Source organism: Anoplopoma fimbria, chromosome 18 (assembly GCF_027596085.1).
Source record: "Anoplopoma fimbria isolate UVic2021 breed Golden Eagle Sablefish chromosome 18, Afim_UVic_2022, whole genome shotgun sequence".
Taxonomy (NCBI): domain Eukaryota; kingdom Metazoa; phylum Chordata; class Actinopteri; order Perciformes; family Anoplopomatidae; genus Anoplopoma; species Anoplopoma fimbria.
In genome coordinates this window covers 7886278-7898815 of record NC_072466.1, presented here as the reverse complement: position 1 = coordinate 7898815, position 12538 = coordinate 7886278, and the positions used below count along the sequence as shown (strand labels likewise).

At 39.3% G+C, this 12538-nt stretch overlaps 1 protein-coding gene across 1 annotated transcript; it reads left to right on the top strand.

The window, feature by feature from the left end:
• The first annotated feature begins 8524 nt into the window (after nt 1-8524).
• LOC129107267 (zinc-binding protein A33-like) lies at nt 8525-12291 on the top strand. Its single transcript, XM_054618708.1, has 6 exons — nt 8525-9154; nt 9273-9368; nt 9503-9733; nt 9834-9856; nt 10301-10419; nt 10594-12291. Exons 1-6 carry the CDS (start codon nt 8735-8737, stop codon nt 11109-11111), a joined length of 1407 nt encoding a protein of 468 aa, XP_054474683.1. The 5' UTR covers nt 8525-8734; the 3' UTR covers nt 11112-12291.
• Nucleotides 12292-12538: the final 247 nt, after the last annotated feature.

Genomic DNA, 12538 nt, shown 5'->3' with positions numbered 1-12538 from the left:
GTATGATTTGAACAAGAATCATGCCTCGATTTTTTTATTTTTTTCCCCCCCTCTATTATCTGAGATTGCATGAAATGAATCAGACTGAATCACAGTCAATAACTGTGTATCAATAACAAGTTATCGCGTTATCGTGCGCGCGGACTGCAGCCACCTGAACTGTCACTGACCTAAACTCTGTCAGAGTCAAACAACAGACCCGTAAACTGTGTTGTAAATCAAAAAAAAAAAATAAAAAAAATAAGTCAACATACCTTTATTAATATCTCTATCGTCCCAGCAAGAAGCTCCCAGATTTGCTTCACTTGTTGGAGGCGCTCACAGCGGAGCGCAGTGAGGTCTCCGCACAGCTCTCCCTGCTGTCCGCAGCCTGTCACTGACTGGAGCAAAACACTTCAGACGCTGCTGGCCAGACAGGAAAACAAGAGCCCGAGGACTTTATCACACTCGATGGAACTCATTTACAAACTTAAACCGGAGTCCCGGCTAGGGGGGTTTCGGTGAAACACCATTTTTCTTTTTTTTTTTTTTTTACAATCCGCGTCCAACTTTGAGCACCAGGCTGTTCACAAGCATTAGGCTCAACTTCATTATTTTGAAAACCGTCTCGCTGCGCATGCGCTCAGCTGCCATGCGGACACAGTTGGGCAAGTATCCAAAGGACTAATAGGGTTCAGAGGGGAGGGGGGGTGATACCAAAATGACATTCTTATTAATAGTTTGGCCCAAATGACGTGCTCACAGTTTTATTTATCCCATCAGAGCAAAAACAACATGCACCCACTGACCAGTTTATCTATCTATCTATCTATCTATCTATCTATCTATCTATCTATCTATCTATCTATCTATCTATCTATCTATCTATCTATCTATCTATCTATCTATCTATCTACTTATTCAGCAATATATAAATACACTTTTATCTATTATGTAAAATAATAAGAATGAGAAAAAAATTTTGATGCCCAGTTGACCCAAAAAGCTGTTAAATCATTTTCAGAATTATTTTTTTTAATCGTAGTTCCAATAAAAAAAACTTTTCACACTGTTGTTAACTGCAGCCACTGTTTCTTGAAAAACATGTTGCTGCCAGAGCCGTACAATTGTCACCTTCACATTGTTTACAAATCATCTCCAAAATGCTATGAATAGTCTATTATTCTAGTGAGAAACCGTATTGTGTATATGCATTTACTTTATTTTAATCTGGTACCTTTTATTTTGGACTAAAAGTGTTAAATTTTGTGTTAATATTTTGTGTTATCATTTATATAATATCCAATATTTAACAGTACTCTAAAGCAAAAAACAACAAGAAATATATAGGATAATAAACCAATAAATAAAACAAGTTTAGTTTAAGACAAAACTGGACACAGAGAGACTGAACTTGTACAAAACCCCAACAGAGACAGAAGACAACAAAGTTATATGTTAAACAAAAAATATATTTCAAATGCGGTTTCAAGCTTTTGGGATTAAAAATGTATTTGTAAATCGATAAAAAGACTCTATTTTTTTTGTTTAAGTCTGGGAAGATATCATTTTAAATGCTTGTGCTCTGCTATTTTCTTTTAGCTCTGCCAAAAAGAATTCAGGTTTACCAAAAGAAACAAGTTTCCCAATGAACAACAGGATACTTGAAGTAGTTGAAGTCTGGTCAAATGTTAGAATCAGACACTTTGTTATTTGGGTGCACTGACACTTCAACACAGGGGACACTCTGTACTGTGGAGGATGCAGACATCTGCAGCTTCTCAGGTCAACCGATGACTTGACAGAGAGCCATTTGGAAAATACACAGAAGTACTCATATTAAAGCAGACTTGATCGCAAAAGTACAGAGTCAAACCGACATATAGAGGAAAAACATGATGCTGGTTTAATCTGTTTACATTCAAATATAGAGAATGCTGTACAATTGTGCCAATAAAAGCCAAAAGACATGCTGGGTAAACAAAACAAAATAGCAAATATGGCTCAAATAAATTGTGTGTGAGTGAAGTCCCAGTGGTCCCAGAAGGATGACAGGTTTGGCCACAGAGTGTAGTTTATTTGAAAAATTAAATGTTTGTTATGGCTTATGGATTCTGTGACTGTTGGATCCCGCTGGCCTCGGATCAGCGCTCTTTTTACCATGCTGTCATTTATTTGGGATCGCTGATTGTTGATTTCGAGATCTTGCAGATACACACACACACACACACACACACACACACACACACACACACACACACACACACACACACACACACACACACACACACACACACACACACACAAACACTACACTCGCAGACATCCACACATGCAAGCAAATGCATCTACCAATCTTTCTCCCGCTGCTCTGTCCGTCACATGCACACAAATGCAATTTGTTTATATGATTCAAATGGTTTCTTGGTAATATTATGTGGAATGAAAAGAGCCAAAGTTTCCCTGGCACCACACACACAATCACTGAAAAAAAAAAAAGGTTCTGCTCTTTGTGGCACTGGATGACACATCGGCTGGCAGACACAGAGAGAGAAAGCTGCTGACATGCTGGCAGAGAAAAAAATGAAAACCAGGGGAAAAAAGAAGGCTGTGATACAAATTTTCTTACTTTCTCTCTTCATTTGTCTGTTAGATTGGCAGCTAGAGATTATCCCCAGCTCCAGGAAAACATGGATGAAGTATTAATGATGTCATACATGCATCAGTGGTCGGACTCTACACTGGGTTTATCTCTTGCCACTATCTCATCAGTTATTAGGAGCAACAGCTGAGGCTGGGTATTCTAAATAAAACAACAAAATATGTCATTTATCCATGCCCTCCAGACCGACACATAGAAGAGTTTTCCGGCCTGATGCCCAGCAGACAGCATCACATGTCTGTGCCTTCCAAAAACAATACAAATCACAGTTAAAAAATAAATCAGTTTTATGATGTGACAGCACTGTGTTTAAGGCTTGGTTAAGGGAGAGATTGTGGTTTTGGTTGAAGTAAGTATGTTGTAAAGGTTGGGAAACATTGTGGGTTGGATGACAATGACTTCATAACTTCATTAAGGTTAGCGGAGCTTTGTCGTCATGGTTACAATGATAAACATAAGGGCAAGGTTTGGGATCGATTAGGTCAGGCTTGGGGAAAAAACATTGACTGTTGGGTGGAAACGGGAAACAAAGAGTTGTGTTAAAGCTTCTCTGGCAGAGGACTAGTAAAACACATCCCTCACTGGCTTCCCACCACGTTGGAATTAAGTTTTTTTTGCTTTTGGGTGTGATAATAAAAGAAAAGAAAAAACAGGTAAAGATATATTTAAGATACAACTTAAAGATGATCAAATTATTTTATAAAAATCAGGGCGTTACGTACATAAGAAGAAGTAAAATGATCCACTAAAACCATCTGCTTTGTATTTCTTTTTCTTTTAAAATGTCGGACTTTTTTAATCAGTTCAAGTACAACAAGCCCAGCTTTCATGAAACATTAAAAGTAGTCATTGGGTAGAAAGAGACAAAAGAAAGGGTATCAGTTCTTCAAAGTCATATGATGCCATGTGTAGTAGGTATGACATCACATGATGACTGATGTGTGTGTATTGGCACTGCGTTGGGAGGGTCAAATTCAAACCCTTGGCATGGCCTGTGGACAGGCACTGGCATGGCAAAGTGTGGCAAGGCTAAGAGAGAGAGCGGGAATAATAATTACTGTATTCATTGTCGCTGAGACAGTTTTCATCCAACCAGGTCAGGTCGAACGGCTCTTTATGCTTGACTGGAATTTATTTTTGTATCTTTTATTTTACTTTTATTTTACCAGGAATATTTGGAGTTGGTTTGTTTGTAGGGCTGCAGATATATGCCACCTCCGTGACTCATTGGGCCTCATTCAAGAATATTGCACAACCACTGACAGATGACTGAAGCTGCTGCTTTGGTAACATGCTGCTTTAGCCCTGTTTTATGCAAATGCCCAAACCAACCAATAGGCGTCACCAATGCAGCCAAAAGGAAATAACCCCTCACTGGCTTCCCACCCGATTGAAAGTAATATTTCCTGCTGTTCGGCGCAGACAGCAAACATGTGGAAAATAATCAGAAAATGCTGGTGGACCGCAAAAATATGGGACAAATAAACTTAATGGGCATTGTTATGAAGGGAAGGTTTGGGAAATTTCAAGCACAGTTTACTTTCCTTCACACTATCAGTTTGTTTTTAATCGAGTTTGACTCTTACCCGTTGTGCCTTCCCCCTCGCCCCCCCGCAGCAGACTCAGGCCTGAACCCTACTGCTCAGTGATTGGCACATTCTGGCAGAATAAATTAAAACCTCAAGCTGTGACAGATCCCGAAATAGCAGGAAGCTGTCACTGACCTAAAGTCTCTAGTGCCACATGTCAGCAAGCTTAAAAAACTTGGCAGAACATTCTGCACAAAGGAAGCATTTGCAGGTGTTTGTGTGTTTCTGGTGTTTAAATACTGTACGTGAGTCGACAAGCACTAATATACGCTGATGCTTTACTTACACCTGCAGTGTCAGAAATGAATCCTACAGCTGGTCCTAAACTGAATCCATGCGCCACAGTTTACTACTTTTTACTAAATCTTGCGAAAATCAATTTCAACTTGTTCAATTAAACTGAAACCCCTTTGGAATTTGAAGGCAGTGGCAGATGGATCTATTTTTTCAGCCAGCTGTTCTCCGGAGGGTGACTCTGGGGGTGGGGGGCTAAGCCCCAAGATGTTTAGTGGCGTAGGACTGCGGGTCCCTTTGCCAAGTCACAGAGCTCCTGGTTCCTGCCAAGCAGGGGGTGGGCGAGAGAAAATGCCATTTAGCTGGCCGGTATTTATAGATATGTTAAGAACTTGTGCTCAGGCTGGGCCGAGGTGCTGACGACGTAAAACGAGAGGACGCTTCCAGAAGTCGAGTGTCAGGGCACACAGATAAAAATACCCGGTGAAAGATGGGCCTGGTCATTAGTGGCGCAGTCTGGCATGTGACATGGCAGCATTTCAGAGGTGATTTATGATTATTACTACAGCTAACCTATACCTCTCCCTTTCTTGCCCCCACCCTCCATCCCAAATTGGTTTGCCAAATGGAATGATGCATGGGGTTTATTTCAGGGGCCCGAGTGCACAGCATTTTGGCAAAGTGCCACGATTGGGTTTCATATTTTATCACAATATCAAAAGAATTACTAAAGCAGTGTTTAAATGATCTACCCTGTTAATTAAGATGGTCGTGCACGAGTCAAATGCTTGCTACAGTACTACTCATGTTTCTGACATTGATGCAAGGTGCAAGGATTGCTGATTTGCTATATATATATATATATATAAATATATATATATAAATATATATATATATATATATATACATATGACATGAATTAATGCTGGAAGGTCAATCATTAAAATCATTTTGCATTCAAATTATGTTAGAGACAGAGGGGGAGGGATAATGAGTTCATTGCAGAACATTGCCTTCCCTAATTGCCGGAGCGAGCTGCCACAGAGAGGAACAAAGGAAACATTTAACACGTCGTAAATTCCTGTAATGTCCTGCCGAGGAGCAGCCGCTCCAGTTACACTTACAACTGTTTTTCACTGACCGTCCGGCGACAGAAAGAGACAAACATGATACAGTAAAAGAAAATATAAATTAGGCTTTTTCTCCATGTTTTAAGTTTCTTTGTCTATGGCCTCCTGTAATCATTACAATATATTTAGCCTTTTATTCTTCAGAAACATATAACATAAGACAATGTATTTAGTCTCAGGTGCTTCAAACCGTCATGTGGAAGTACATTTTGTTTCTATTTCAAATGAAGTTATTTAACATTTAATAGCTTGACATACGCTTTAACAAAATGATTTCTGGCATTAACACGTAAATCCTTTCAGACATAATCAGAGCTATTTATCACGTAAAGAACATGACTGATGTTTTCTTCTCCTCATTTGAAATAGTGTATATTGAATATCGAGCCCAGATTTAGACTTGTATAGTGTTTCTTCTGTTTCTCAGACAGGAAAGCTGCGCAGCTGAATGCTGTTAATGCACACAAATACAGCAATTCTTGCCAAGAGTCTGCAGAGAAGTGCTACAATATTTCGCTGAATTCCTTCCCAGTCTTTTTTGTCCCTCATGGCAAATGATGGAGCATATGCTTTACTCGCCGAGATGGTGATCAAGTGTGTGAGAGCGGTTGAGAAGGGAAGAGATGGAAAGAGGGAGAGAAAGAGAGTGTGATTTTGTCCCACATTTAGCTTCCTAGGAGACTCCTCACTTGAGTGGAAGCATAATACAGTACAGTACGTGTGTCCCACATAGACGTGTACACTGTGTGTGTGTGTGTGTGTGTGAACACAACAAGTACTGCATGTGTGGGGGTTTTCTTTGGGGGGTTTCAGGGGTATCAGGCCAACAAAATTAGTTTACCATCAGCTGTGCTCTGGCTCTCATTCAGTCCCGGCCTCTGTCCAGTATTTCTTCCAGCTCCCTCCACCTAATGGCGGCTCTGGGCGGTTTTTACTGCACCACCCTTGGGAGGCTACTGTGGCCAGATCCAGAACACTTGGCTTTATGTGGATTGAATGTTTTATGGTTATGGACATAATATTTAAGTATAGGAACAGCCTCACATGAATCTACCCACGCACCACTATCCCCAGGCCTAATAATAATTACACCAGCATACGAAAAAGGTAAGTGGGAAAAGTCTGTATGCTGTAGGAGAGCATGAAGTTATGTAACTGAACTCATATTGTAAAGCAGCGGTGGAATGTAACTAAGTAGCTTTACTCAATTACAGTACTTAAATACATATTTGAAGTAAATTACATGATTATTTTTTATACTTCTACTGTAAGAGGGAAATATTTAAGCCTAAATTTTCTTTCACTGGAATTATTTGGCAGTTTTAGTTACTTTATAAATGAAGACATAACATATGAAAAAGTACAGTTGAAACCATTGGTCAATTAATCAATGGAAGGAATTATTTTTGGCATCTGTTTTGGAAATTGCTCGTCATATTTCATGCAAAAACATTTTATGTTTCCTTTTTCACAAATGTGAGGATTTGCTGCTCGTTTTTTTTTTTAAACTGAATCATTTTGAAAATATTGAGGTTTGGACTGGTGGTTGGACAAAACAAACATCATGAAGGACTTTGGACTTTGTGCATTTGCGACGGCATTTCTCACAATTTCCTGAATTTTCTCATCAGCAGAGGAATCCACAATTAAAATAATAATTAGTTGCAGATATAAAATAGTTAAGATTGACCTACAACAGTAAAATCCATAATTTCCATCGCTGCATGAGTAATAAAAATCTGATGATATACTATATACTATATTATAACGGTCGGGGGCATTTTTATGAATAGAATACTTTTTACTTTATATACTTTAAGTGCTTTTTACTGATTATACCTACATAGTTTTACTCAAGTTGCAGGACTTTTACCTCTTATGAAGTATTTTTACAGTGAAGTATTAATACTTTTACTCTCCTCCCTATAAAAACATTATTTTACAATTCTACAAGCTTTGGTCTATATTGATATATCTTCTCCTTTAAAGTGTGTATGAAAAAAGAAAAAAGAGAAAAAGAGAAAGAGGAGAGACAGAGAGAAGGTAAAGAGTAGACCACATCAGCTGACCACATGGTGCTGTGTGCTGTCATGTTAAAACAGTTGGCCTCAGATAGCTATTAATGCAGTGGTCAGGGGGCAAATCATGTGTGATTTTTACCGCTGTGAGTTAAATGTGTATAGCCTATGTGTGGGCTTTAACGTGAATGTGTGTGCATGATAGAGAGAGAGAGAGAGAGAGAGAGAGGTGTGTGAGAGTACTGCAAAAAATAATTTGTGTATGTGGTAAATGTGAGCAAATCTCTATGCATTAGTTATAACCCCAGAAACAGCTGATATTATATCCTTCAAAGAAAAATGGCCTCACACTCAATTCTGTGTCTTCAAGATTGTAAACTGAACTTGTGAATGCTTCACCATACTACGTTGTATGTGTATACGAGACTGTTTTAAAATCTTGTATTGATGAGATATCTTATAAAAGTTGAATACCAGCTAAGATCCAAGTGTTGTTTTTCCAAATTGAGTCCTGTTTTGGGAAAAATACCAGCTGGATGCAGGTTTTTTTTTTAAAATCAATAATTAAAAAAAAGTTAATAAATGCAGACTTCGTCTCTCTTGATGCATTTTCCTGAAGACTTTTCACAAAAGTCAGAGCATTTATAAATCATCAGATTATCACACCTACACAAAGAGTGACTTTTTTTTAACTTTTTTTTTCTTGCAGTGTTTAGCTTAATTCTCTGAGGTGTCATTATGAGGTTATATATAGTTTTCATTTTTAGTTTTTTTGCCATTTTGTGATACAGATAAGCAAGATCATGTATTTCCTCATTCTCTGGCTAAACCGGAGGAGGGAGTTTTTATAGTGAACTTGGCACTATAACTTGCTCCTCCTATTTTGCAAAAAAGTCAGGAAGTAGTGTCGAGAAATGAGCGTATATTGCTGCTCCTCATTTAAATACAAAAACGAGTAAGTAAATCCAGTAAAATAGGATGCCTTTTATGTAACAAGGGATTTACAAGTGTTTTTTTTGTAAGTTATTGGAACTAAAGTACTGAACCTGCGCACTGGCGGAGGAAATACGAGTGAATCTGTGAAAGTGAAAGTAGTCTGGCAGCCTAACAGAACTCAGCAGAATGGCTGCCAATGAATCGACACCAGAAATGGAGTGCACCTGCCCTGTGTGCTGCGACATATTCAAGGATCCTGTTGTGTTGCTGTGCGGCCACAGCTTCTGTAAGCACTGTCTTGCGGAGTGGTGGAGACAGAGTGGACTCCAGACATGCCCGGTCTGTAAGGAACTGTTCCCAATGGCTCAGCCTCCACGCAATCTGGCGCTGAGAAACCTGTCTGACGCCTTGAGGGAAGGGAAGAATCAGAGAGGGAAGAATCAGAGAGCTCACCCAAGCACTGAGGAGATCTGCAGTCTGCACAGTGAGAAGCTCAAGCTCTTCTGTCAGGATGATCAACAGCTCATCTGTGTGATTTGTAGGGACGCACAAAAACACAAGAAGCACAACTGCGTCCCCATCGACGAAGCAGTCCAACCCTGTAAAGTAAGCAAATGTCTATAGTTAATGAAAACAGCCGTTGTGTTGATTTTTGGCATAATTATTCATATTCCACAAAGACTGTGTCCTATGTATTTAACCTTCACACCTTTCATTTGTATAGGCCAAACTCAAGCTTAAGATGATGCATTTAAAGACCAAACTGGGGTCATCTAAAGTACAAAAATGCAAGTGTATTAAAATGGCCGGTCACATCAAGGTAAGTCTCGGACATCATGGTTATATTATTATATTCCTTTATTGATCCCCATGGGGGAAATTCGGGTGTTGCATATCGGCAAAAAAGCAACATTTTCTTCTTTCATAGAAAAACAATTAGTTTCTCCTCCTCAGCTCCAGGCTCAGCAAACCGAGAAGATGGTGAAAGAGGAGTTTCAGAGACTTTACCGGTTCCTGCAGGCGGAGGAGGCTGCTAGGGTGGATGCAGTGAGGAAGGAGGCAAACTTCAAGAGTTTATCAATGGACATCATGATTGTTAATTTGACTGCAGAGATCTCCTCCCTCACAGACAAGATCAAAGCCATAGAGATGGAGATGAAAGCTGAGGACATTTCATTTATGCTGGTAATGATCACCTCGGTTAATTCATGTTCTAACCGTAATATTGAATATTTTAAAAAGTATAGGTTTTGATTTGTTATCCTGTTTTCTCTTTATTCGACAGAATGTCAAATCCACCATGGAGCGGTAAGTTGTTTCCTGACCGCTATCCATCAAAGCATAGCTGAATGATAATCAGGGCTGATGGGAGTTTTGGATGGATTCATCCCCTGTGTGGGGAAAAGGCCTGGATGCATCCTATTGATTATTTTTTAGGGGAGAAGGAAGATGCTTTCTTAGTGCTTCCTGTGATCAAATGTGAGGAATTTAACCTGACGCTAATTTGGAAAAGTGAAACATGTTTAAATGTTTTTACATTGTGTGGGAATGATGGCCTCTGCCACTGACATTTTAAATGACCAGAGTTAGCTAGAGAAGAGTAAAAAACAGTCGTAAATAATACAGAAAAATGTGTTTGGTAAAATGTAAACCGTGAAGATTATAATTAAGGATATGCACCAAAGAAAAAGACAATTTGGGGTATTAAAAAATATCTGACTGGTAATACGGGGCTGCCTAATATTCCTTCAGATCCCAATGCAGACTACCAGACCCAGAGACTCCACCAGGAGCCCTGCTCGATGAGGCCAAACACCTGGGGAACCTGCTGTTCACAGTCTGGAAGAAGATGCAGAACATAATCCAATACAGTAAGCAAAGTGTTTCTGCCTCGCCATATGTTTTCATTTTAATCTGCAGTATCATGTACAGGTGACCAATGAACCTTATCACCAAAAAAACACCAGGCTGCTCTCTAAATACACTGTCAAACTTCCCCCTTTACTATAATACTTTTCCCTTTTGTTTCTATATTTTCTCTGAAGCTCCTGTAACTCTGGACCCCAACACTGGCTGCTCACTGTTGACCATATCAGAACACATGACCCGTTCAGCAAAACGCGACAAGATGCACCCGCTTCCTGAAAACCCAGAAAGGCTGTTTGGCTATACAGTTCTTGGCTCTGAAGGCTTTAGCTCAGGTAAACACAGCTGGGATGTGGAGGTGGAGGTGGGGTGTTATTGGGCAGTTGGTGTGGCTACTAGAACCACAGGTCCAACCTCTCAAAAGATCTGGCGCATCCACATGTGTATTTGTACAGACCTGCTGTATGAAAGTTATCCAGGTAATGGAGATAAATTGATATCTAAACATTCATTTCCCCAAAAGGTCAGGGTGCAGCTAGATTATGACCAAGGAACACTATCATTTTTTGATCTTGATAGGAAAACACCTGTACACACCATCAAAGACACTTTCACAGAAACCGTATTTCCGTATTTTTGTGAGAATGTAAAAATCCTTCCAGCTGAATTCTCAGTGAGGATGAGAAAACCCAGATAAACATTCTGCATTACTGCAGAGGACTAACACAGAGAGGAAGCCTTATTTTGGGACATTAAGTGTTTACAATATGACTCTGATTTCAGTATGGCTCCGCTATCTCTGTAACTTTTTCCACACTTTTTCACACATTAACAGTAATTGTAACCAGCGGTTTTCCTAGTTTCAATTTGGTTTAGTCCGCCTTAAAGGGGCACTGCACTGATTTTACTAGACGGCAACCCCTAATTTTGTAAAGTAAAACCAATGAGGAAGTGTCTTAAACTTTTTCTCTACTGGCCAGCAGGGGCGGCTCCTCTGGTCACATAAAGAAGTCTGATTGTATAGAAGTCTATGAGAAAATTCACTTTTATTATAATTTTTTTATCTCCTCAGTATACTTTGTAAACATAAGTGTATGGTCTTAGTCGCTAGTTTGAAATCTTTGTCAATACAGCAGGATATTCATAGAGTAAATGATCGTCTCTTTTAAAGTAAAATAGACCAAAAAGCCATCAATGCTGAACTCAAGGGTTTAAACAGCCGTTCATAAACCAATAGGCGACGAGTCAGGATGACTACGTCCACTTATATACATTCTATAGATTTTACATATTAAGTTCAGTTTACTCATCATGCATAATGTCTTCTGTGGCTCTGGATAAGCTTTGAAAGTTTGTCTTGCGAGATTATGGGCAATTGGGAAGTATTGAGTTGCATAGTGCGAAATGAAGGATCCAGTGCTTTTAGGGGTCGACCCAAACTAGGGACTAAGGGTGAATGAAAAAGACTTTTAGAGTTCATGTAAATATGTTATAAGATTAAGATTAAGACAATTTTTCCTGTTTTCAATGTTTCCCTGTTTTGGGGGAGGGTGGGAGGTTGGAAGGTGTAGGCTACAGATTTTAGTTTTTTGGCAAATTTGTGATTTGGGGCTATATAAACAAAAGTGACTTTTCTTGTACGTTCTTCAATATCAGATAAAATGTATATACATTAAAATGTATTTCAAGTTAATACTTCAAGTGCTCTTATGTACATGCCAGCTGCAATGATTGAAATAGTCAAAGTTAGCTGATTCTAAAGCATCTAGTATGGTGCTATTACCAATCATGCAGGGTGTCTACAGTAACATGGCTCTTCTGATTTATTTCTGTAGAAAAAGTTATGATTCTGCTAAAAACAAACAAATAAACAGATAATCAGATCTCACACAGTCTCAATGTCTTCATTAGGATGCTCCAGAGCACGCATGCATAGCACAGAGAAGAATCATTGTGAGGCAATGCCTAACGAGTAATGCCACCTCTCTCTCTCTCTCTCTCTCTCTCTCTCTCTCTCTCTCTCTCTCTCTCTCTCTCTCTCTCTCTCTCTCTCTCGCTGACACACTCACACATTCTTCTGAATCCCCACACTGATACTGAATCTCAATGGTATTACAGCTGGAA